Source organism: Branchiostoma floridae, chromosome 5 (assembly GCF_000003815.2).
Source record: "Branchiostoma floridae strain S238N-H82 chromosome 5, Bfl_VNyyK, whole genome shotgun sequence".
NCBI classification, from domain to species: Eukaryota; Metazoa; Chordata; class Leptocardii; order Amphioxiformes; family Branchiostomatidae; genus Branchiostoma; species Branchiostoma floridae.
Genome location: NC_049983.1, coordinates 6,178,509 through 6,203,731, shown reverse-complemented (window position 1 = coordinate 6,203,731; position 25,223 = coordinate 6,178,509). Strand labels below are relative to the sequence as shown.

The 25,223-nt window shown below is 40.0% G+C and overlaps 1 protein-coding gene and 1 long non-coding RNA gene across 3 annotated transcripts in view; one reads left to right on the top strand and one right to left on the bottom strand.

Annotated features, from left to right (window-relative positions):
• Window positions 1-25,223, bottom strand: part of LOC118415423 (stabilin-2-like) — a 174,457-nt gene that overhangs the window by 83,760 nt on the left and 65,474 nt on the right. For both annotated transcript variants that reach the window (XM_035820033.1, XM_035820034.1), the window contains exon 6: window positions 14,000-14,196. In XM_035820033.1, the coding sequence (XP_035675926.1) occupies window positions 14,000-14,196 (197 nt within the window). The remainder of the gene's footprint in view (window positions 1-13,999; window positions 14,197-25,223) is intronic.
• Window positions 1-25,223, top strand: part of LOC118415424 — a 128,880-nt gene that overhangs the window by 70,702 nt on the left and 32,955 nt on the right. The window lies entirely within an intron of this gene.

Below are 25,223 nucleotides of genomic sequence, written 5' to 3'. Positions count from 1 at the left end.
CCTCAACAAAGTTCAAACCTTGCCTACCCCCTAGAGTGACACATTCCCAGAGAGCATCAGACAGTGATCAATGGTCTACAGTATTTCCTTTAAAATGAAGTAGGTTGTTGTGTGTTTTTGACACCGACAGAGTCCCAACAGGTTTTCCCACCCATCTCCCATTTCTAGTATTGATTCTCCTTAATGCTTGGTTACGACATCCCATCGGAAATGACAAGAATACGAATCCAAGAAAAGAGCGGGCCATTAGGAAGACACAATTTAAAGTAAATCCAACGAGAACTCTAAAAATCAACTTCTTCTAAACTTCTGGCAGTTATAATTCTGGAGAATGAATTACCCCTTCCATAACAATACCAAACCTCATCTGTGACAACTGCCAATAAAATGGAATTATACAATGCATTTTATGCCAAGATATTCATGTATTCATCTTGCTCGGAGCTTATCTATTGCCATTTGTCCCTGAGTGAAAGACCTTTATTCGTGTAATTTCATGGCTCTAAATAGCGTTGACAGCCCTCATGAATAGATGGGTGGATAAGGCTTTCCCTGATTCAAACTGTATATTCATTACTTACATCAATGTCATCGACCTTCCTGTGGAACACGGGGGTAAGAACTGCATGTGTTTCAGCACCAAGGAGAGTGTTGGCAGTTTCCATTATGGTAAAATAGCAAAAAGGCAATTCAGTGGCAATGCATATTTCACTCATGGGAACAGCAGTCCTATAGCTTTACATATACATGTACCACAAATGCCCTTTTCTTTGTAAAAGAACGTTATCAGTCCAAAAATCTTAATACAACTGGTCTGTACTACTGTAAATACATTCAAGCTCGCGGGGATTCAATTTTGTGGTTGCAGGAAAATAGAATGTTCATGGCGGTTTTAAGTTCATGGTAGCACCATATATTGTAGTCACATGCAATGTACTGTAAGGCCACACCGATTTAATTTCTTGGTTCACGGATTCGCTCGCTCCTATTTTTTGGAAAAAAAAATAAAAATAAAAATTACTACTCAGCAAATTTTCACCATTAATGAAACCATTCACCAACTTTCTGGTGTAGCAAATTGGCCTTTATATTATCAGCTCCTTAAAGTGTGGGTACAGGTGCTGTTACTGTACAAAAATGGTGTTTTTGTACTTTTTTCAAGCTGAAAACTTTTTTCTTTATGTTTTGGATTAGCCGTTACCTTTACCCCAACCATTTTACAATTTTTATTTTTATTTCGCCCTCTCGCTCAATATTTTTAATGAAAAAATCCGTGAACCAAGAAATTAAATTGGTGTGGCCTAATGGAAAAATGTCCACGGTGGTTTTGAGTTTGTGGTGAAGCTAGCAACACAAAAACTATCAACTTACGACCACCATAAACATTTTCTGCTTTTACATTCTTTCAGCATTATTGAAGACTGAGACTGACAATTACAAAGTCAAGTGTACTTTTCAAATTAACAAGAATTATATAAAATCTGTCTGTTTCACATCTCTTAACTGTGCACATTTTGGAGCTACGGCCTGCCAAAGTTTCATGTGACTTTTGCAACACTGAACAAAACCTCTTCAGTTGTTCAGGGACATAACAGTCCTATCAGCATATCAAACACAAAGCAAAATATGCTCTCACCTCTCACCACTACAATCAGCCAACAAATTTCTTGGGCCTCCAAAGAATACCAAAACTTCAAAGAACGCATATATTTCACTTGAGTCCTATTGCTTTAAATGACATTTGAAGGGTAGACTATTCCCTAAACTGACAGGGCCACCACAAAGGACGAAACCTTTCTATTGGTGAGCGAGGAAGATGATGAAAATGGAAGCCCAGATAAACAACAAGCCTGGCCTTTGACTCGCCTTAGTGACTGGAGATTGGAAGACTATTAAGATTTAAGGGTATCTCTGTGGATATAGGAAGTGTGACAAGATGTAGTACCTTTGAATGCCATACCTTGGCCGTACTGTCAGCAGTAGTATTATTTGTTTCCACTGGCAATAGTGACTATCAATGAGGTGTGACAAGGACAAGACAAGTATAGCATACATAAAAAAAGAAGTACTGAACTTCCAAAATATACTGAACATTACCTAACATGCAGATCTAAATGCTTCTTTTCGTTTTAAATTTTTCCAGCCTTTTTTTTACAACAATCATGAAATGTGTAAGGCTTACATTAAGTAAAGTATAAAGGATCAGAAATGCCCAAAACTCTTCCATTCTGCCCTGGTCGTGAACAGCCATGTAAGAAAATGTCATCTTATAAAGAGGAACAACTCTGACTTTTCTTATATGGATCTAGTGCTTGGAAAAGAGCAACTGCCATCACCGATGATGATGAAATCAAGCCGACAGAAAATACCAACATCTTTCTTATCATCCCTTCCTGTCTATTTTGCATGCAAAGATAAAAAGTGATTTCTTGTAATATTATCACTGCTTAAGTTTCATAGAAAGATAACTGGCCTTTAAAATCCCTATTTCTAGTGGATACCAACTATCTTATTTCTTATACAGTTAGGCTAAACCACACAAAAGTCATTGTACTTTTTGCTGGATTCATAAAGCTCATGAATCATTCATATCAAGCAACAGGTGAAATTTACTGTCAGTTTTGACAAGACAACATTTCATCAGCAACGTGCCAGAAGTCAAACTGAAGGGCTCTCAGAAGGAGATGGATGTTTAACCCCCCAGCTGACAGCCAGTCAGCGACTATTTTCTCCGAGAGTTTTTCATGAACTGTTTGACCCCGGTCCACAACAAATCATTACCGCTGGGTCCTGGAGCTATTTTCAGGGCGTATATATAGTTTCGGGCCCCATAACCGGTGACCTTCCGTAAACGAGGCCTGACCCAAGGGATCCATTAGGTGCCTGGAGAAGCACAGCTCACATTAGACCAATTGTCAGGCAATCCTGCCCTTTATCTTCTGTTGGAATGATCCCAAGGAGACAGTTCCGGGCCAAGGACATGGCAATGTTTTCAGCCATTGGTCGCATATTTGGTCCAAAGAACAGCAAGGAAGAATGGTAATGTATTGAACATTTGTCACATATTTGGTCCAAAGGACAGCAAGGAAGACTAAAAAGACACTGCCACATTGGCAACATTTAACAGTGTCTGAGACAGAAAACAAAATAGAGGAGGGAGGACTTAACTTCTAAGCAGGCAAGGTTCTGTCATACATATTTGGTACAAAGAACAGCAAGGGAGAATAATAAGACGCTACGACACTGGGAACATCTAACAGACAGAAAATGAACAGTTGAAGAACAAGAGCACTAAACTTCTAAGCAGGAAGCGTTCTGGCATTGATTGAAAAGGTCTTGGCATTCATTGAAAATAGTGGTTGGGACTTTCCTCCAATTGCAGGGTTGTCTCCAGCTTTTTTCTTTAAGACCCATTCTTATCTAAGGAATGGAGATACGAACGGAAAGGAAATGATCTAATTTGCAACTCTAAGCACTTCTAGCTGTACAAGACAGCGAGGGTTTCCGCTGAGTCACAATCAATAATAACCAGAATAGGGGAACCACAAATTAAATGCCAGTTTCAGCCTGGATCTTTGACCTTCACCGGAGGCGGCAATTTTCCCAGTCCAGACAGAGGCTTCCTCGTGGGCGAAATTGCAAGAGTGAACTGCTTTACAATGGATGGCAATTGCCTGGGTACAGTATGAATCACATACAACTCTGTCTCAACACTAGGATATGCCATATACAAAATGTAGTTTACAACACCGCAGGGAGTTATAGAAAATTTTAAAAAGTTATAGGAGAGAAGTGAGGTTTTGATGCATGGGGCGTAAACAGCAATGGAAATTAAGGTAGTGAGGTTGTTCAAATACTGTGTTTTAAGGCCCTGACCTGTAAAATGCTATGGTTCTTGTAAGAAGGCCTGACAAGTCAAAGTCGGATGCATCAGCCACGAGAGACAATGCCAAGCCAGGACCAACAGAAGAGACTGCCTACCATGACAACAAGACCCAAAGTTAATTTGGGACCAATTGTTGTTATTGGGTGGGCTGACTACTCTCTTTGAAACCAGGGGCTGAATTACGAGGAGCTTACATTAGGAGCTAAATCGCAAGGGTCTGGAGCGAGCCATTTGGCGCCACTCAGGTGACCTCAATATGACTGTCGCAAGTGTCAGGAGTGAGCTGCCATTTGGCGCTTTAAAGACCAAGCATAGTGTAGTGAATATTACCTCCACCTTTACCTACATTGTAGATATGACTGATGAAACTATTAGCATAAAAGCTGGGCAAAATGACTACTGTTTCATTATTGAACAATGCCTGAGGCCTAAGATTTACAATCAATAAGACATTACCACAGGTGGCCACTATGAGAGGTGAGAAATCTGCCCGACGCCCATGTCTCCCTTAATGACACCTTTGGACAAAGAAACTCAATACATTTTTGTCTTATTGCGGTCTTCAATATCAATTGAGTTGAGTGGGAGTTGTTAATCACATCAAGAGAATACACATAACTACATTGAACAATCTTTTCACACCCACATTATAGGAAGTGAGTTATGGATTGTGCTGATAAAAAATCCTTGAGAGCTTCGAAGACTACAACAAATCTTTTCCTTTAGTGCCATTAAATCAATTAATGACTACATTTGAGGTCGCGAAGGTAGGATTTTGCACATATTAATATCAAATATACATCCTAATTGGCACGCTGCTTTGACAGGGAGATATATCAAATAGATTTCTAATTTGGAGTTGGAAGAAGTTTGGGAAAGTTTGCAGTGACGTTTCAACTTTTTATGTCTTGGTGTCCATTAGATCAATTTACTAGGACTGTCATACAAATGTAACAAGAACTAATCTAACATCATGTAGGATCGATATCACCACAATTACTGCTCATTGTATTTAGAGTCCGAAAAAGTTTGCAAAACTTTGCAGTGACGTTTCAACTTTTTACGCCCGGGTGTCCATAAGTTTAATTTGCTAGGGTTGTCAAACACATGTAACAAGAACTAATCTAACATCACAAAGGATTCATGACACCACAATCAGTGCTCAATGTATTTAGAGTCGGAAAAAGTTTGGAAAACTTTGTAGTGACGTTTCAACTTTTTACGTCCAGGTGTCCATTAGTTCAATTTGCTAACTAAGGGCTGTCATACACATGTAACAAGAACTAATCTAACATCATATAGGATCGATATCACCACAATTACTGCTCATTGTATTTAGAGTCCAAAAAAGTTTGGGAAACTTTGCAGTTAAGTTTCAACTTTTTACGCCCGGGTGTCCATAAGTTTAATTTGCTAGGGCTGTCATACACATATAACAAGAACTAATCTAACATCATGTAGGATTCACAAGACCACAATTACTGCTCATCGTATTTAGAGTCGGAAAAAGTTTGGAAAACTTTGTAGTGACGTTTCAACTTTTTACGTCCAGGTGTCCATTAGTTCAATTTGCTAACTAAGGGCTGTCATACACATGTAACAAGAACTAATCTAACATCATATAGGATTGACAACACCACAATCAGTGCTCAATGTAATACTATTTCGAGTTGGAAAAAGTTTTAAAAACTTTGTAGTGACGTTTCAACTTTTTACCTCTGGGTGTCCATTAGTTCAATTTGCTAGGGCTGTCATACGCGTGTCACTGGATCTAATCTAACATTATATAGGATTTACAACACCACAAATACTGCATATCGTTAAGTGCGAGGCGAAAACTTTGCCATCAGTATCGTCGTATTTCTCTTCACTTACCAGTAACAAGGCAGTAAGCCGGACCTTTTACGATCCTGCGGGATAAGACTCAGCTAATGGCCTCATAAATTGCCAGCCGTGGTAACGTTCCATCTCTACAGCCATTTCTCTTCCCATTCCTAATCAGCCCAACAGTCCCTGTGGTCTCATTCAATGAGCCGAAATTGGGCGAACATTACTTTCCAACTATGCTGACCATGGAAGTTCTGTATTGACTATACAACAGGATCCATAATTAGCTCTGTACTCGACTGTTGACGAATGTGGTGGCAATGCGTCTTAGGTTTTTCTAAAGATAAACCAATTAGTGGCATCTCGATTGTACAAGCTATAAGACTTGGCTTTAAGTGTGGGGACATTACGTGTAACGTATCACCATAGGTGCTTTGTTGTAACAGAAATGGTAACAACAGGTTTTAATGGTAGACGTAACAAAAGGTTTTAATGGTAGATATAAGTTAGGTCTACCATTTTGCGGAAAGCTTACTTAAGTTTCAAACTGTGAACTTTTCATTGGAAGTCTTTGGAAAAAGTCACATTTAATCAAAGTTGTAAATTATTTCAGTTGCTTAATCAATATACTACAATTCATGTATAAGACTTTTGACTTAAGAATATTTCAATTTATATATGTTATCACCCAGTGTTACCCAGTAAAAATGGTTGGAAAATGCAGTCATTGCATGGACCTTTCCAGGGTGCTGAAATACCTGCAGTTATCAAGTATCAAGATCCTACAGAAATTTACCAAGCACCCATATTGACAGTTGAATTCAAAGCACCAAAAGTATCATAAGAATAGGCACGCCCTTCCTTTGAAAACTCATGCACGTAGTGTGCCTTCTGTGGAAACTATTGCCTACAGCTACAGCTATATCTTAAACATCTATTTATCAGGCTTTGTATATTTGTTTTACAATAGGTCCTCCTCCTGAAGTCCAACAAAGCAAGAATCTGTTAGGAGACAGGGCACACTTAGTTAAAGTTAAAATTTGCCCATACAATCTACAGATGCGTAGGGTGGCGCCCATCACCACTTCGAAGCCCTTGGGCCACACATTTGTGCTACAGCAGGGGGCTGGTCCGCTGGTAGTGATGTGTGTTTAAGTTCCATACTCTTTCTCATTAGTGTTGAGTGCTAAGCAGAGAAAGCAGCATGTACCATTTTTAGAGTCTTTGGTATGACTTGGCCGGGGATCGAGCTCACGACCTACCGAATGGCAAGAACGGGCACACTTCGAGTGACTTAAACTGAAGAGCATTGTCAAAGTTTAAAAAATGCATTTTTCATCTTAAATTTTGAAAGAAATATGACGTTGTCATCAAAAGTCCTCCAGGTAGAGATGTATATACAGCTGGTTATTCGACAGGCATAAAACAAATGTTCACAGACTGAGGTAATCGATATCGTCTCCTGCATTATTCTATGGAATACGGGTGATTTAACTCAATGAAACCTAATCAGTCATAATCCTTCTGGGATTGTGGCATTCCTTTGTGTGACTTCTGAAAACCTCGGGGACGTTAAAATAAGAAGCCCGATTGCCGTAAGTGGCATTGGTGATCCATGTGTCTGCCATGTGTCTTATTAGTAAGCTGCATAGGGAAAAGGTCTTAATGCTTTGGCACTCCAGGCTTTAAAAATAAGGCCGTAGAAAGACACTTTAATGGATAATTTAGTACCTATACTTATAAAACACTGGGTAGATACAAGGGATACATAAATATCAGTTAAGTTTGGCACAAAATGACATAACAGGACCTTAAGTCTCTTGGCAATGCCTTAAGTTAGACTAAGAAATACTGAACATTGAGAAGACTACAAAATTTATAGCTTTCTGCAAATACCTTTTACCAATAGTCATGTAAGGCTAAAATATCTTCAATGTTCCTTGCATCTTAAACATCTGATCAATCAAATCACAAAGGCGCTCCATTCTTTACAATCCTGGCTGAAGACCCAAATAAGGTCACAAGATTCATTCCTTTGGTTTTACATGTTGTAATGTTAAAGAAATGCAGTTGAAAAAGCTGGAAACAAGACCCCAAAACACCAGATCAAACTGTATACCCTCCATAACATGTGAGCACCAAAGACTTTTTATCAGACTCTGATTTTCGAGTCCAGGATTTATGTTTTAAATCTAACAACCTTCAAATTGAATAGGCATTACCCATGATATTCAGTACAGTGGCTACATGATCACATACTACAGATTTATGAGTGAACGTGGGCTTAGAATGAATGTCACGCGAGCACCACAATCACAACCACAGGACACAGACGTATGGCTACGGGAGCCCCCCACACGAGTGATAAACCAACCAAAAGTACAACCCACTAAATCAGTCTTACTTTAAAAGGCTTGCTTTCTCAGCAATACTTAAGGCAGACCTTTACATCAATAGGAACACGCGGAGACTTGAAGTAGCCCTTGGGCCTCTTACATCACTCTTGGAACGGCCGTCTTGTTCCTTTGATACTCTTAATCCTCGCTCTTCAGCTACGATAAACTACTGTGGAATATCTTAGAAGTTTGCTGGAAGAAACTTTCTCTTAAAAACATGTAAGAAGACTGGTAATCTATCAATATAATTGGTAATCTTTTAACAGTAAGTAACACTTTGTTTCTGAGGCACAATGGCTTCCAATGGCAGTTATAGTTTGATACGAATGGTTTGGGAGTGACACAAGTCGTTCTGTATAATAGAGGCAGCTTGCACGAACTACTGTGGAGTATCTTAGCAGGCTGTTGTAGGAACAACTTTTCCTTTACAACATATAGCAAGACGTGCAACTTATCAATATAATTGGTAATATGTTAACGGTAAATAACACTTTGTTTCTGAGGCACAATGGCTTCAAATGGCAGTTATAGTTTGATACGAATGGTTTGGGTGGGACACAAGTCCTTCAGTATGATAGAGTCAGCTACAACAAACTATTGTAGAATATTGTAGCAGTTTGCTGGAAGCAACTTTTCCTTTGCAAAATGTAAGAAGACGTGCAACTTATCAAATATAATTGGTAATCTGTTAACAGTAAATAACACTAAATGTTTCCGAGGCACAATAGCTTCCAATGGCAGTTATAGTTTGATACAAATGGTTTGGGTGTTCGGTATGATAGAGGCAGCTACCGCCACATGCCGTTCAAATCTGGCGTTAGTATTAAGCTAGACAGCAGTTACACTTGCACACCAATTAAGATTCAGATTTGCTTTTTGAAGCAGTGTTCTCACCAGGCCTTTTCAGCATAGCGGGCCGATACGCTGTGGGCTGGAAAAATGACGCTGTAAAAAGCCCGCTACGCTGTATTTTCACCCAGCGTAGCGGCAAAAAAATGGGGGAAAACTGGAAAAATACCGTAGTAAAAATCCTTACTTCTAAGGAAGCGGTTCTAAATTAGATCTTAGGCAATGCATGAAATTGGAGCTATCAACAAAGGCGTGCGTTCCAGCTCAACTGCCTCCTTTATTCCTCAGCTATCTGGGGCTGCCAAAGCCTGAACTGGAGCCTGGCCAATCTTTCCAACTGAAGCGGGATCAACACCTCTTGTATAAACCTATAATTGATATATTCTTCATCCAGGAACGAGAATAGAGTCAGTGATGGATCGCTAGTATTTGTAAAACGGTGATTAGACTCGGGAAGCGTTACTTCGAAGCCGCTACCCGAGATAAGCCCGCTAAAGCAGTTTTATATTGCAAACTACTTGGAGGAGAGGAAATTTAAGACAACTTTTTATTCCGATCCATAAAAGTAGGCCAAGTGGGACTACGTTCAATATTCCGACTTAACTCCAAGAGCGTCTACACCATTACAAAATCAATTACTCCTACACTTTGTGGTGATATCACACATAAATTTGATCATTTCTTTGAATATGAAAGATGGTATTGATTCAAAGTGCTCAAAATATCGTATAACATAGGATTGCTGTATGTAGATACCGTACCTATTCATTTATCCCAACCATAACAGTCTATGCATATTAGTTTTATGTTATTGATGTCTAAGATATATATTACTGGAATGCCACATATCATGTCGCACTGGAGCTTTAAGGAGTTGTAAGGGAACACAAAACAACATTTCAAGCCCTGCTACTGTTATCCGACTCTACTTTGAAAAGTTCTCAAAACTTTCCAGTTCAATAAATAGCACCTCTTTTGCTGAACTTGGCATTGACCAATTATCTTAAAGCTATTACGGTGCAAGGGCCTGGCCTGGTGTGGCAAGATGCCCAAAGTCGGCCAATATCACCCCATCCAACCGTGTGAACGTACAGTAGCGTGAAAAACAATTTTCCACATTCTATGAAGGCCCTTGTCATTGCTTTCTTTGCACATATTCATTTGTCTGAATTATCTTTGAAATTTGTTGTAACAATTGTTATTTGCCCACCTCACCATGTTGCCCCCCCCCCCCATATAATCGGCTAAACAAATTGTGCATAATTTGTTGCAACTGATGCGGCGGAAACCATAAATGCGTCGCCGAGTATGTTACCTACGGTCACTTGTTAATCTTTACCCAGGGTAACCTATGTCCGTTGTTTCAAAAATGGTATCTAGCAATATCAAGTCGACAGACGGAACATAATTGAATCATGGCTCTAACTTGCGGTAAAGGTATGGAGGTGTGTGACAAAAAGAGTTTTCCTGGTGTTCAAAAAGCCCATTTTGTGTGCTAAACTTGGGTTCCTTTGTATCATCTTTATCACCCATTTGATGTGTGCCAAATTATATCAAGCACGGCTCTTGTGGAACTGTCACACATTTTATGCATTTGCTATGTCTGGCAACTGATAAATAGATATTGGATAAGTTGAATGTATGGTCATATTTTGGTTAATAGGAGACTATTACGATAGCGTAGTATATCATTATGCACTGTCACATCATACAGCATAATGGCAGATTCGATAAAACAATGGCGGCACATAACAGAGGCGTTTTATCATTGATGAATAAATCATACTGAGATGCATTCAGGGCTCCATATACTTTGAGACCTTTAGTTTATTGGGTTGTCTCTTCCATTGAGTTTTAAGACAGTGATACGCGTCAAACTTGGAATCAGTGTAACCTTTTGCGACTGGAAATGCTGAGAACATCAGAATGTCATCTTAAAGCTCTGGATAAAGCTCTTACTGGACTAGTATTTCAGTTCCTCTTCTTCCCAAGCTACGAGTTGTAAATCTGACTTGCAGGTTAAAGTGCTCAAAAGATTTGTAGAACAGTTCAAATGTTGACAAATCTTCTAATATCACTACCAGTAGTATGTTTTAAACCTTTCAAACTTTGGGATGGGAAAACATCAGATTCTGTTTTTTAAGCATTTTTTGTAAAGGTGATATAGAAAAGATGGTATTACCCATTTGGTACCCATTTGAAGCACACATATTATGCAAACTGTAGTAAAAGGTGCTGTCATTAGAAGTTTTGAAAACAATTCATATAATTTCCCTTGATCAAATTTAGTCCATAAATCTAAATGTACATGGGTAAAGATCCATACATTGATGCACCACTAGCTATGCACATTTGCCATTAATGTGATCGGTCAACGAAGGGGTCAGTTTGTAGATGGACGATGACCAAATGTCCTTTCGGGCGGGACTAAACGAGGTCCATGTCAAAAGGGCAGGTATAGGATGGCACAGATCATTAATCAAAATGTTTCATCGTAACAAATGGAGTAGAACTAGAATGGGTTCCATCCAGGTAGTAGTTCGCTCTTTACGAGGGGCGTGCAATAAGTAATGGTCCTGACCCACTTCCAGTTGTCTGATCTAAATGAAATTTTGTATGTGTAATAATTCATATCTCTATGGGTTATGTTGCAAAAGACAGCTCTTAACTAATTGTGGTTTCTGATTTACTGGTGTTTGAACTTAGTCAGGTGCGAAATGGACCAGGTGTGAAATGGAACCAGTTGAGTGTCGTGCAGTGATCCGGTTTTTGTATTTGAAAGGACGCACACCAAAGAAGACTTTTGATGAAATAAATGAAACTTATAGTGATGATGCCCCATCATATGACCTTGTAAAACGCTGGCATCCTGAATTCAAACGTGGCTGGAAGTCTGTGGAAACAGCTCCCAGACCTGGTCGTCCCTCTTGTGCCATTGATGAGGCATCAGTTGGAGGACCAACCTGGGGTGTCCTACAAAATCGGTGTCCAGAGCTGCATCAAACGATGGGAGAAATGCATAACTCTGGGTGATTCCTATGAAGAGAAAGACTAATAACTGTGCCAAGTTTCATTAATCTCCTGCTATGGGAAATGGGTCAGGACCATTACTAATTGCACGCCCCTCGTATGTTCCCTTCAGGTACCCATCTGGAGAACTTTGCATTCAAACCTTTTGGTGGTGATGTCAGTTAATGAGTGAAATTAAATTAAGGAATGGGTTCTCAAGCACTCGTTCTAAGACAACAGGCCTTCTCCCACAAGCGGACAGAGCATTTACATGTAAGGTGTGGGAACACCTGTTCGAACAAGCGCTTGAACCCATTCCTTAATTCGCTAGTGCACGTCCAAAATTTTGACGATTCCAGATGTTAGAGATGTCAAGGTCCCCAGGCAAATAGCAGAGAAGCGATTGTATATAGACTTAGTGTATAAAAAAAAGTTAGAGCGAGAAGCGACTGTACATTTTGTATATAGTGTATAACAAAAGTTGGAGCAAGAAGCGACTGTATATAGTGTAAAATTAACGTCGAAGCGAACATCTGGATGGTACCCAGGCTAGGTTGAACAGCACTTTCTGCAAAAAGGATGCAAATTCCTAAGCTCAAGTTTAACCTTGTCACCTTCCTTGGATGACTCCCTTTCATTCTTAGTCTGGAATGAACAGCTGCAGCGAAAGAGGTCACCAAAGCAACCAACGTAAATGTCAAAGGGCAGGTATGGGTTTGCACAGGCCATTAATCAAATCTTTCTTTATGGTTGATGGGGTGGAGCAATACTTTAGTTTTCTCAAAAAAAGGTAGCAAGTTTCTAGCCTTTGGCATATTTGGCACTTTTGTTATGATGGCTCACTTAGACTTTAGAGCCATTTAAGGCAAAAAGAAGTCATCTTTCCAAGAAATTGGAGTCAGGGACATTCTGTGTCTATGCCCCATACTACCTCTAGCTAGCTATCCTCATACACTATTAAGGACACAAATGTGTGCAAAGGACACAAAATCGATGTGTGTGATGACCTCATTTTTTACTCCTCATGGTCGGACACCCTGGCGTAACTGCACCCGACGGGCGCCACCAACAGTTCGGTCGGATCTTACAAGCCTTACCTTAGTCGCGATCAATAAAAGAAGATCCTTGTTTGATAGGAAGATCAAGTAGTGTCATATTTTCATGCCAGTGCTCCAATTTATCAGTATTACCAGCCTCTTGACATATATATGTCAGGATTTAGGAACGGCTCAGTTCATTTATTTGACACATGCCTGACGAAGCTATGCTTGTCAGCAACCAAAGATGAGTTATTGTACCCTGCAATCTTAAGAAATAAGCGTAGCAGGTTGAAGAACTTTTTGACCGACCACTTATTTAGGGTGAACGCACCATATATATCACAGGGTATAGCTCAACGCATCAATTACTTGACACATGCCTGACTAAGCTACGCTTGTCAGCAACCAAAGATGAGTTATTTTGTCCTACAATCTTAGGAAATCCACGTGACAGGTTGAAGAACTTTTTGACCCATCATTGGGAACAATGCAGAACCATATATGTGCAAGACTGGTATATGACACTGGCAAGCCTGAAGATGCTGTGTTGATAAAACTACTTTTCTGGGACTGGGCAAATTAGTAATGGCTATAAGTAGACCTTGGCAATGGGCTTGGGTGTAAGGGGTTTTACTATTAAGTCACTTAATCATAAACAATTTATTTGTGGTTTATCTGTAAAAAGATCTGTAAACTTCAGAAATTACACGTATGAGAAGAAGCAAACTGTTAGCACTGTTGCGGTTTTCCCTCTGACGATGTATGTGTTACGACGCTCCTGAAAAGTTTAAGGGCAGTTATGCTATCATCTTGGTAATACAAATTGGATCGTAAAACAGAGTTTTATAAGACATTGTGTTCAGCCTTGTAAAACAAAATGTCTAATTTATCAAAATGAACTGCACGTTGCTCTTAACGAGAGGCACAAATCTACAAACATCACAGCTAATCAACAAAAGGCTAATCAACGAAAGGCTAATTAAGTGCCTCACCTTCCCTGGCGCATCATAAACGCAAACGGTTGAGTTGGTCGGACAGCCGCCGAAGTTGGTTTGGCACGGATCGATGGGCAGGCACACACGCCCGTCTCCGCTGTAGTTGGGTCTGCACTCGCAGCGGTGCTGGTTAGGCCCAGTGTGGATACAGTCTGCCTGTGGGGCGCATACCGCCTCCAGGCACGGGTCGATTGCTGTGGATGCAAAAAAAGACATGATGTAAGAATGCGAAATTTTTAGATTACACCAACACTTGATGGCTACAGTTAGGGCCTGTGTGGATACAGTCAGCATGTGGGGCACATACAGCCTCGAGGCAGGGGTTGATCGCTGTGGATGCAAAAAAAGACGTGATGAGAAATTTGTAGATTACAGTTAGCAGCTACGGTTAGGGTCTGCAGTCAACCTTCAGGGCAAAGATATGATGGGGAATTTGTAGATTACACTTTGCAGTTACGGTTAGGGCCTGTGCGGATACAGTCAGCCAGCAGGCCACACACCGCCTCAAGCCGTTAACACAGGGGTCTCTCGTTGTGGAGGTAAAAAAAAGACATGATGAGGAATTGGTAGATTACAGCAACACTTAGAAGTTACTGTTAGGGCCTGTGCGGATATAGTCAGCCAGTGGGCCACACATCGCCTCAAGCATTCAACACAGGGGTCTATTGCTGTGGTTACAAAAGGTAAGAATGAGAAATTTGTAGATTACAGCAACCCTTGGTTTGGGCCTTCACGGATATAGTCATTCTTCAGGGCAAACAATGGGGATAGAAAAAATGACATGATATAAGAAGAGGTACGAGACGAGTGTACGAGACCAGCGTAGTGTACGTGAGTGTACGAGACCAGCGTAGATAACAGCTACACTGAACAGCTATGGTTAGGGCCTGGTTGGATACAATATGCCTGCCGGCACACAACTCCTTCAGGCAAGGATCTATCTCTAGCTCTAAGGATGAAAAAATGACAGAAACATTTAACAACTATATGTGGGTCTGGGTGAATACAGTCAGCCAGCAACACACACTGCCTAAAGGCAAGAGTCTGCTGCTATGGATAGACAAAACAACATGATGGTATAAGGAGAACAAAGCTTATGTATCCCCACAGGAGCAGTTAATAGTTATAGTTAGGGTTTGTGTGGATATAGTCAGTCTGCGGGGTACATACTGCCTCGAGGTAGGGTTGATCCCAGAAAGACATGATATCACTTATGGAGAGCTACATGTAGACTATAGCAATACTTAACAGCAATGGTTAGGGCATGTGTTGGTACAATCAGCCTGCAAGCATGCACTGCCTCAAGGCAGCGGTTGAGTGCTATGGATGGATAACGTAACATACTACAAGTCTGTATAGATTACAGCATTACTAAACAATAGTATACGAATGTACCTTGTTTGACATCAACCCTGAACAGAGACGGTGGGCGCCATAGACTTTTTGCAACCTATGATCCACTGCTTACTGAGTCATGTGTTCTATCTGCATAACGTGACATCATGTGAGCACTGTATTGTTCATTTATTGACAAAGACTGGTGCTGTTACACTAGTTCAATGGCAGGCTTTTAATGGTCTTGCTGCACTAGAAAACTAGTATATTCCTATAGGCACTACATAGAGAATCTTAATATACCCATGGAATGGTATTACGTTGCTCTGATATATTGAAAAACATTGCTGCAGAACAATAATATCTTCAGCACCATGGACAAAACCTGTCAGACTCCAAAGATCAAATCTACGCTTGAACAATGCCTTCAATTAACGTTTACCTTATCAAAAGCTTAAGCTACACAACTGAAAGATTGGCGTCAAGGATAAGGATATTCGCACTGCATTAAAACACCTGTGCCTGTCTCTACGGGATTTGTCTGCACGTTTGGTAAGCGTTTCAGCACCGCAAATGTGACAAATCTTCATTACCAAGTGACAGAGTAATGACGGCTAGCTTTACTTCTGACAAGATATGTATGGGAATCCTATCCTCTAAGTACATAAAACAACACGGGAAAGTTTGCGATTGCCTCCCTAATAACAGACTTGCAGCCAGATGAAACGGCGGCGATTAATCAACCGTCGCTCCGAAACAAACGAGTCGTCAATCTTGCGCTAGTATAGTTGTGCGATATTCAGACACCACATCATGTTGAACATGCTCGCATGCTGTTCAGTAATGTGGTACTAATTGTAGGAATCCTACAGGCTTTTCCTGGTTTGAGTGGGAAACAATTTTGGGTTGGAAGAGTTTGAAAAGTTCACACACTGCTAGCAGTTAACAGTGCATTGATCTATGAAAATGAGACCTACTGAAGTAGATCTGCTATCATTGTGGGTCAATTAAATGTGCATAATTTGCATCTGGAAATGCACCTGTACAAAGCACAAATGCTAAGTACAAAGAGCACAAATCTATAAGCAATGATTTCACTAGTAACACTTCAAAGATTTGACAGTCATTTGCTTGCTCAGGGACAAAGTTTAGATCTATCATATCTATAGGAAATATGATTTTTTTTCCCAATCCAAAACAGTACACGTAAAGATTTGGGATTTTTTTCTTTAGAAACACGAACCCTGAAAATAGGTCATACTCTCAATTGATGGAAAGCCCTGACCCAAAGAAAAGGCCACATCTTGAAAGACCTCTTCAACTAATCAATTTTCCCTCTTTTAAGTCCTTATCATCTATCATTACACTGTAATTTACAGCTTCACACAAGGCAATTCAATAATCTTATGACCCAATTTATAATAAATTACCAACTATTACATCATACATCCATCATGCCTTGAACAAAGTAGGTCAGATGGATTCAATTTGAAATTCCATTTATCTAAACTGTTCAATATACAATCTTTCACCAAGATCTCGAATATGCATGTCTTTTCACTGAGGCTGAGATGGCTAGGTCACCATGCTGAGATGCAGTCAGGATGCAACTTCTTGGGCAGTTTTAAACTGAAACCAAGCACAGAAAAAGAATTGAGATTTGCAGTACAGCAAGGAATTAAGACCTTGCAAAGACGGGTAGTGTACAATGTATCGGGTAGTGTACAATGTATCGGAGGGGGAACTACATTATGTAACACACAATTAGCCTGGTTGTCAGACCGACCACGCTAGACAAAATCCCCTTTGACCAGGGAAGCCCTGTGGCCTTCTATAAAAGTTGGTCCCTGATCACTGATATCTATTATGATGGGTCTAGCAACCAGGCTATAGACACCCCACTTCAGCATACTGTAGTCTGAAATGCAGCAATGACAAGTCAATGATGAAGACCTTTGCAGTATCAGGGCTCGAAAAACACTTTTCAGTCAACTTGCACCTGTGCAAGTTAAGCCAAAGGTAACTTGCACCAAAAGAAACTTACTTGCACAACCCAAAATAGTGAACTGTTAAACCCTTATCTCCTCTTCTGAAAATTTGCAAATGTACGTGACTAGTAGTAAATGGGGATACATACCGGTAAAGACCACATGTTTGGATATTTGTTTTTCAGTAGCGTATTTTATTTTTGGTTTGAAATTGTATAAACTGTTTCATAAAAACTGTGAATTTAGCCTCAATTAAAGACAATTCAATGTCTACAACTCGATAAGATCCATAGATTTCTTCTGGACTCTTCGAGTGACATCCATCACAGTAACTAGTCTTAAGCATCTCCAGAATGAAGTGGTAGAACAACTCAATACAATACATATAACTGGAAAAACCAGTTGAACATATTTAGTATGCAAATGTAACTCATATGCAAATCAAGGTAAGACAGCACCTTAGGAATCATTAGCATTGTAGAGATGGATTTGTTTAAAAAAATAGTTTACCTGGATATCTAACCAAATTTAGAAATAACAAATTTAGGCTTTTTTTTATTCAGTGTTATTTTCTTTTACCTTTCAATGGCAGACAATATTCTCGGTGTGTGTAAGCTTTTTCTAATGTCAGGTATTAGAGGACAAAAGTAACTTGCACTGGTGCAAGTTTGGTCTAAACTTACTTGCACCACACCAATTTTACTTGCACAAACTTGCATATGCATGTGGTATTTCGAGCCCTGAGTATAGATAAACACTCATCAGCCAATCTTGAGGATCGATGTGAATCTTTAAGACTGCATGATTGGTTAAGTCTCCTTAACTTTTTAAGATCCAACTGACATTATAAAACAGGTATGAACTGAAATGCAGGTATGAAATTGAAATGTCAGCAATTTTCCTCCATTAGGTCTATCCTTTCAATATGAAGCTACCATGTGTGTTTGAAATAGAGCATAAAAGGTACAGGTGAGCTGTTTTATCATGCCAAATGCATTTGATGCCGAGAAAATTGCTCGAAGAAAAGCCCACATGAATCGGTTCGCTTCGCGGGAAATGCGTTTGATCGGAGGTCACCCAACCGTCGAAATTGCGGGTTCGATTGCCCGAGCGCTCTTGGGATAGACAGATTACATATGCCACCCCGGCGCGTTAATATCCCTTGACAAATTCCACAAGACAGTCTGACACCCTTGAATTGAAAACAGGCTGATGAGCGTGTGCCTTCGGGACTAAGTTATCACCACAAGCTGAGTACGTTCACCTTGAGGCAGATTCCTTCACTCAAAGTTCCGTCCCTTGGGGTGAAGACTGGTGGGAGGCAAAAAACTAGATTATTGCTTAGCATATAATCAGATCAAATTTAGGTTGCCTCTGTCAGAATTCCAACTGGATAGAACTGATTCAACTTGATAAGCATGTATTTTTTGTGGTTTTCGATAATTCATTAGCCCTTTTTTTTGGCACTTGCAGGTTTCATAACTTTTGTCCTTGTACCAATCTTATGGTTGCAATTCAGATAAAAGGGTAATTTGAGACTTTAGTTCTGATTTGTATAACTTCAGCAAAGTATTTCCGTTGATGAAAGATCTGTGGACTTTGAAGACAATGTGATTATCTAGAACGACAGATTAGCTTACAATACCTAAGCCCCACTAGAAACGATCACTTCATGGCAATCATGCAATTTTCATCATTTCACACTCGGTTTGATGGAAGTCCATGAAGATTTCTCTCAAGAGAAAATACATTACACTTCATTCTGTCAAACTGTAACATTCCGTAAGTTGAAGCAATAAGCTTTCAACTCTCCACCCAGGGAAATCACAGGACTAATAGTCCGTATAGACACAAATGGTTCGAAATCAGTCTGACCTATCACATTCCCAGCAACGCTATAGACTCAAACCGAGCCTCGTGACAGTAAAATATGGTAAATTCCGTTTATTACTTTCCTTGGCATCGTGAAGGAAGACCAGACTCTCTTCCTCGGGGGAAATCATGGGAGCGCTCAGTTGTTTTACAATTAGTGATAATAACGGAACAGATGACGCTATAATTCGTGTCAGACAGCTGTTTCTATAGCAATAAACTTGGCCTCCTGCCCAGTTCATTCTTCATTTCGACACCGTAGTCGTGACTTTGACACTGGGACCTTAAATCTTCAGGCAGCTCTGAAACTCATGAAAGGGGCTGCTGTATTTGGTACAAGAAAGGGTTTTTCTATTCATATGAGGCAAATAATGAAACACCTGGTGCACAAGAAACCAGACAGTGACCAATTTTGACAACTGTGTTCAGGTAGTTGCATAGGGATAGTTTTCAACAAGTTAGTAACCACTGTTAAAAATCAAATTGAGACCAATGAAAACATATGAAAGAAATTCAAGAAAGGGAAAGCTGTTCATATCAGACAAATGATAAAACTGTCATACCAGAAGGGACAATCCCCTTTGGAATGGTCAATTTGGCGGCGCTTGAAAACAACTGTTACGCTACTCACTCCCCCTTTATTTTTAAGATTCGTCCTCGAATCACCAATACGATATCCCTGTGTGGCTCATCTTCTAGCCTGTTACTTACAGGGTCAGCAATGGGAACCAATGTAAGATTAAGAAGCAAGTAGAAACAGTCTTCTGGCTCCCAGTATACCACACAGTGACCGTCTTTGACAGTTATGTTCAAGTAGGTACAAATATAGTTGTCGAGAGAAAGTTTTCAACTTGTAACCAGTGTTCAAAATCAAAATGTGGCCATTGTATGAAAGAAATCCATAATGGCTGTATACATGTAAGACTAGTGAAATTGACAGTAATCACAGCCAATACCCCCCCCCCTCTTTAAATGGGGCTCTTATCATAGATAGGTGTTACACAGGAATGTCATACATATAATGCATGCCAAATATCCAAAATTCGCTATCGAAGACCTCACCACCGGAAGAGTAATCATATATCATTATCTGCTACATCTGGTTTCCATCTCCTTCTGTTCAACATTATCTACAGTTTATGGTTCTCCATCATTATCAACCTCCCCAGTGTAACCAACATCGGCACCACAGCCTATACTTCACCATAATCTTGTAGCTCATCTGAGCCTGGAATAAGGACTGCCCCAGAGTAGAGCAAGCAGAAAATTGGTTATTACCGCTGGACAGATAAGGCACACCTACAAAATGGGTGAAGAGATAAGTTCTATTATAGCCTGGTATTCATCCTTATTCCAGGTCCAGTCTGCTCCTTTGCTACTACTTGCTTCTCTGCCAAATATATGTAGTCTGCCACCATTCCCACATTGGCCCTTATGAAGTTACATCAATGCAGAAATATATAATAGAAAGCAACAAACAGTCTGTATTTGTCTGTGTCATCCGTATTTGTCCATAATTTGTCCGCATGATCCAAAGTACTAGCCTGGTCGCCTTTAGCCATTGGGTTATTTGGCAGTCAGGCTGGGATCAAGGATAATGCGGAATGCACCGTGTTGTATTCCATTTTTGTCATACCCACCTGCTGAAGGCACACATTTCAATGCAACATGCGCCAGAAGTTTTCTAAGAAATTTGGCTCCTACAAACGAAAAAAACTATTACAACAGGAATTACAACATCCGAAATTTTCGACATTTTCAAATTTTCGACAGCAACACACTCTGCATGCAAAAGGCATCCAAATTATTCTATGGAAGGCTGTGCGATAACAGGTGAACCCCGTATCATAACCCATGTCATCACCCGGAACACCCGTACCAAACGTTATCACAGAGCAGCTATGACATAATTTACATTATCGAATGCATAAACATTTTTCTTAACAGTGTAACTGAGATTGAACCCTGTTATCGTGCTTTCACAGAACTCAGTACAACTTGGAGCCAATCAGAGCTCCGTCGTATATCCTACACGAACATTCAAATACCGGTCAATTCTACATTAACGAGAGCAAGACTATTCGGCAGGGTGCCAGGCTATCAGAAGAGCGAACTAGAGCTAGACTAAGATCCGATGGATATCAGGCTATATACATGTATTTCCATTATGGGTTCAGGTGATCCTATATACCCGAAACAGCCTCTCTTCAATTGGATGTGTACTTGCTGGGAGGTAAAGACACTGCACGCGCAGCCAAGGTGGTAATTACATTTTCTTATCAATGCCCTGACATCAATATAGGTCAACCAAAGAAGAGGAAGGTCTTATATTACTTTTACTGGGGGCATCAGAATTGGGCCACAGGGTATAGGAAAACCCTGACCTAGGAATGCATGAGTTCTGGCTAAATATGATACCTTCACTCAGTGAAAGGGGTGACAGTGTAGAATAACAGTAGAGTCCATTCCATAGAAATATTGCCTGAACCATTGATAGTACTCGTAGCCGATTACTCGTAGCCTACATGTGTAAATTTTTTGTCTCGACTTTTATAATCATAGAAGGGAAAAACATGTTCATTTTAGATGGAGGCTTCTATTTCTGATATTTGAACACACGAATGATTAGATAATGTATGTACATGTAGCACTAAGTCAGATGCTGAAATACTAGATACTTTTTGCCAGAGAGCAACTTAGTTGGAGCCTTTCTATTGATAAATGTTCAAAGTAATCTCTCAAACATTGCTGTTCTACATAATCAGCAAAAGTGCATTCATTGCCTTTATAGTTGGGCAGCCAATTGGAACTAAGTTGTTTTGGATAATCTGCTGGAGAGCAACTTAGTTGGAGCCTTTCTACTGATAAATGTTCAACGTAATCTCTCAAACAGTGCTGTTCGACATAATCAGCAAAAGTGAATTCATTGCCTTTATAGTTGGGCAGCCAATTGGAATTGACCATTGTTGAGATATTTTGGGAGATCATTGTTTACCCAGTTTCGTATTTGTCTTCTAGAATAAATTGCTTGAATTTTTTTAGACAGGGAAGAAAGATTGAGAGAGCCACCATACAGAGGAAATGAAGGGGAAGACACTGACACTGGGTTAAGGGTTAATGACATACAATTATCGGAGGGTACTGAGGTGCAAAACCCAATCTAGCCTGATGCCTTGATGGTTAACTTTCCCATTAAAGGTTCACCATTTCCCAAGGAATGAGTTTACTCTGTAGATAGATGGGAAACCATTGGGAGTGTTGGTTCATTATTCAGATTGACCAGGATGAGGTAGCAGATCACAGTTTTGGGCCTAAGGGGATTTTGTTATTAAGGGCCACAGGTGACTGATGATTGGCTTTGACACAATAAGAATCATAGAAGAAGTTTATTTGCAAGTTCGTGCCCGAGGGCTAATTGCAAGTACATGGTACATTTGTATAAACACAGTGACAATGGACAGTCATGAACAATATTCTACACTAATACTAGTGCTGGCTATTTCTAAACAGGTTGGGTTTGACTTCTCTTTTGGAAGCAGCGGGAGACGAAGAGCCCCACCTTTTCTAAAATTTGTGGGTTCTGCGATTTCAAGAGAAAAGTGGCTTAAGTTTCTGTTTGTCTGTCAATGTGGGGAAGTTGGGATAAGTCTTTGTGGCTTCTCTAAACATATAGTAGCGTGCACTGAAGAAAATATGTGAGGGAAAAAATGTGTTTGAGATTATGGTATAACCTACAAAATATTGAAAAATTGAAAATCTGTCAGCCCCTTTGTCAAACAGTGCTCTGCGGAGGTCAATTGAACATAACTGCAACCAGCTCACTCCGAAAGGGCAGTTGTACTAAGAAGGCACATCTATACACAAACTGGAAAAACATCACAGTCCAAAATAATACAGTCTAAAAGGCAACATATTCCTACACTTCACAGCACAGTTCATACCATGGATGCCTCTCAAATTTGACTTTTTACCAAGTCTTCAAGAATGTTGGCAGCACTACTTGATGTACCCACGTCATAGGCCCTGGGGGTTGTCAGTAAAACCATCTTGAAGATAGCCGCAAGTTGGAAAGTACTGGAAATTGGTGATTGCTGTGGAAGGAGCTGAGTTAATCTACCATGCAATTTGTAATAAATAATAAGAGCCTACGTTTGAACTTTAGAATGGCTATAAAGACTTGAGTTAAAGTTGACTTGAATATCTGAATTGAAGCCAGACTATTGCATGATTGTGTGAATGGAACATTAACTTTGGTGATAATGAAACTTTTACAACTTAACACTACATTTGTGACCACAAAAAAAGAAGATTACACCCTAAAAGTGATGATTGTATCTAAAAATTGCATAGATTACACTGAAACAACTACAATTGATAAGAAACTTTCACAGATAAGAGACTCTCAATATTCCCAATTCTACACCAATAAAAAGGCAACTGACCACAAGCTATGATCTTCCCCAATATCTTCCTTGACTATTATCACCTTCAAGTTTTGTGACGCAAACTAATGGCTGACACTTTCAATATCATAACATGTATCTCAAACATTGTGCTGTAATCTTGTGTTACCAGATCCATGGAGTTGATTTGATTTGTACCTTTAGTGTCTGTAGAAAGATATACTTTTGTAGAAGGATTGACATAACAGGTGACTATCACCTTTTCAAGACGTCAACCCTGACACCAGACTGTAAGGTTTGGTCCACTCACACTCTGACTGGGAAGGATATAAGTGTGGCGTGTCCTTTAACGTGCTTGAGGTGTGGCTCTCTCAAATAAGGGACCTCCATTTAAGTATTTTAACGTCCTATCCCAGGGACAGCCATAACCGAAGCTAGGTACTCATTTACACCTGAGTGATGTGAAGAAAGTCGTGTAAAGTGCCTTTCCCAAGGGCACAACATCAGGGCACATCAGCGGTTTAGAACCCAGGACCTCTAGGGTTTGTGCCAAGCACCTCCCTGATTGCACCATAGGTTGCCAAATTTTTGGTCTGAGTCTGGCTATCAAGAAGGAACTCTCTCCTATCTTCTTCAGACTTCAAGTCTAGATCTGCTTGCCTTGTCAGCAGACTTGAGAATTGCCAAGACGAAGACACTATGTAAGAGCCGTGAGCAATTTCAACGCAGGACTTGTTACCAGACACATAGATCTTTGGTTTGCGTCCGGCAATAAATAAGGTACTCAGTGGTATCACCTTCAAGACGTCCTTGTCTAGACGGCATACTTAAGAGAATTGTGGCCAAGATGTACTGCCCCCTGAAGACACTAGTATTAAGAGACCCATAGATCTTTGGTCTGTGTCTGGCAATAAATAAAAAACTTTATGATATCACCTTCAGACATCTTCCAAGGGTTCTTGTCTAGTCAGCATAGTCTGGTGTAGGGGTGGGTTCCGGTATGGTGTACCAGTACATAACCGTTTTTTTTCTTCTTGTTTTACTTTTAGAAATATTCAGTGGACGGGATGATGGACAAATTAGAAAATGAACAGATTATACCGGCACTAAGGCATGAGTATTTTGAGGCTTAATTGTCCAAGAAGATAACAAGCGAAATACAGGAGAATTCATAGTCATTTCTACCAAGTTTCTACAGTCAAACTTGGTCGAACAACGGAGGCAGTGAGAATTATTTATATGAAGATAGGATATGCCAACAAACAGATTCCATTGTCACAAAATGGACCATTGTTTTGAGTAACCAATTCACAAACAATTATGTCAAGGTTCAGATCCAGACCTGGACCTAATCCTCTTGACCTGGACTGTACCTGTACCTGACTTTTCTGTACCGGTATCCACCCCTAGTCTGGAGATTTGTGGAAAAGACAAACTATTCCATGAAGACATCATTTATTTAAGAGACCAATTATAGATCTTTGGTCTGTGTCTCGCAATAAATAAGGAACTCTTTGCTGTCACTTCAGACATCTTCCAAGGGTTCTTGTCTAGTCAACATAGTCTGGAGAATATTGACCAATACATACTATTCCGTGAAGACATCAGTCATGTAAGAGACCA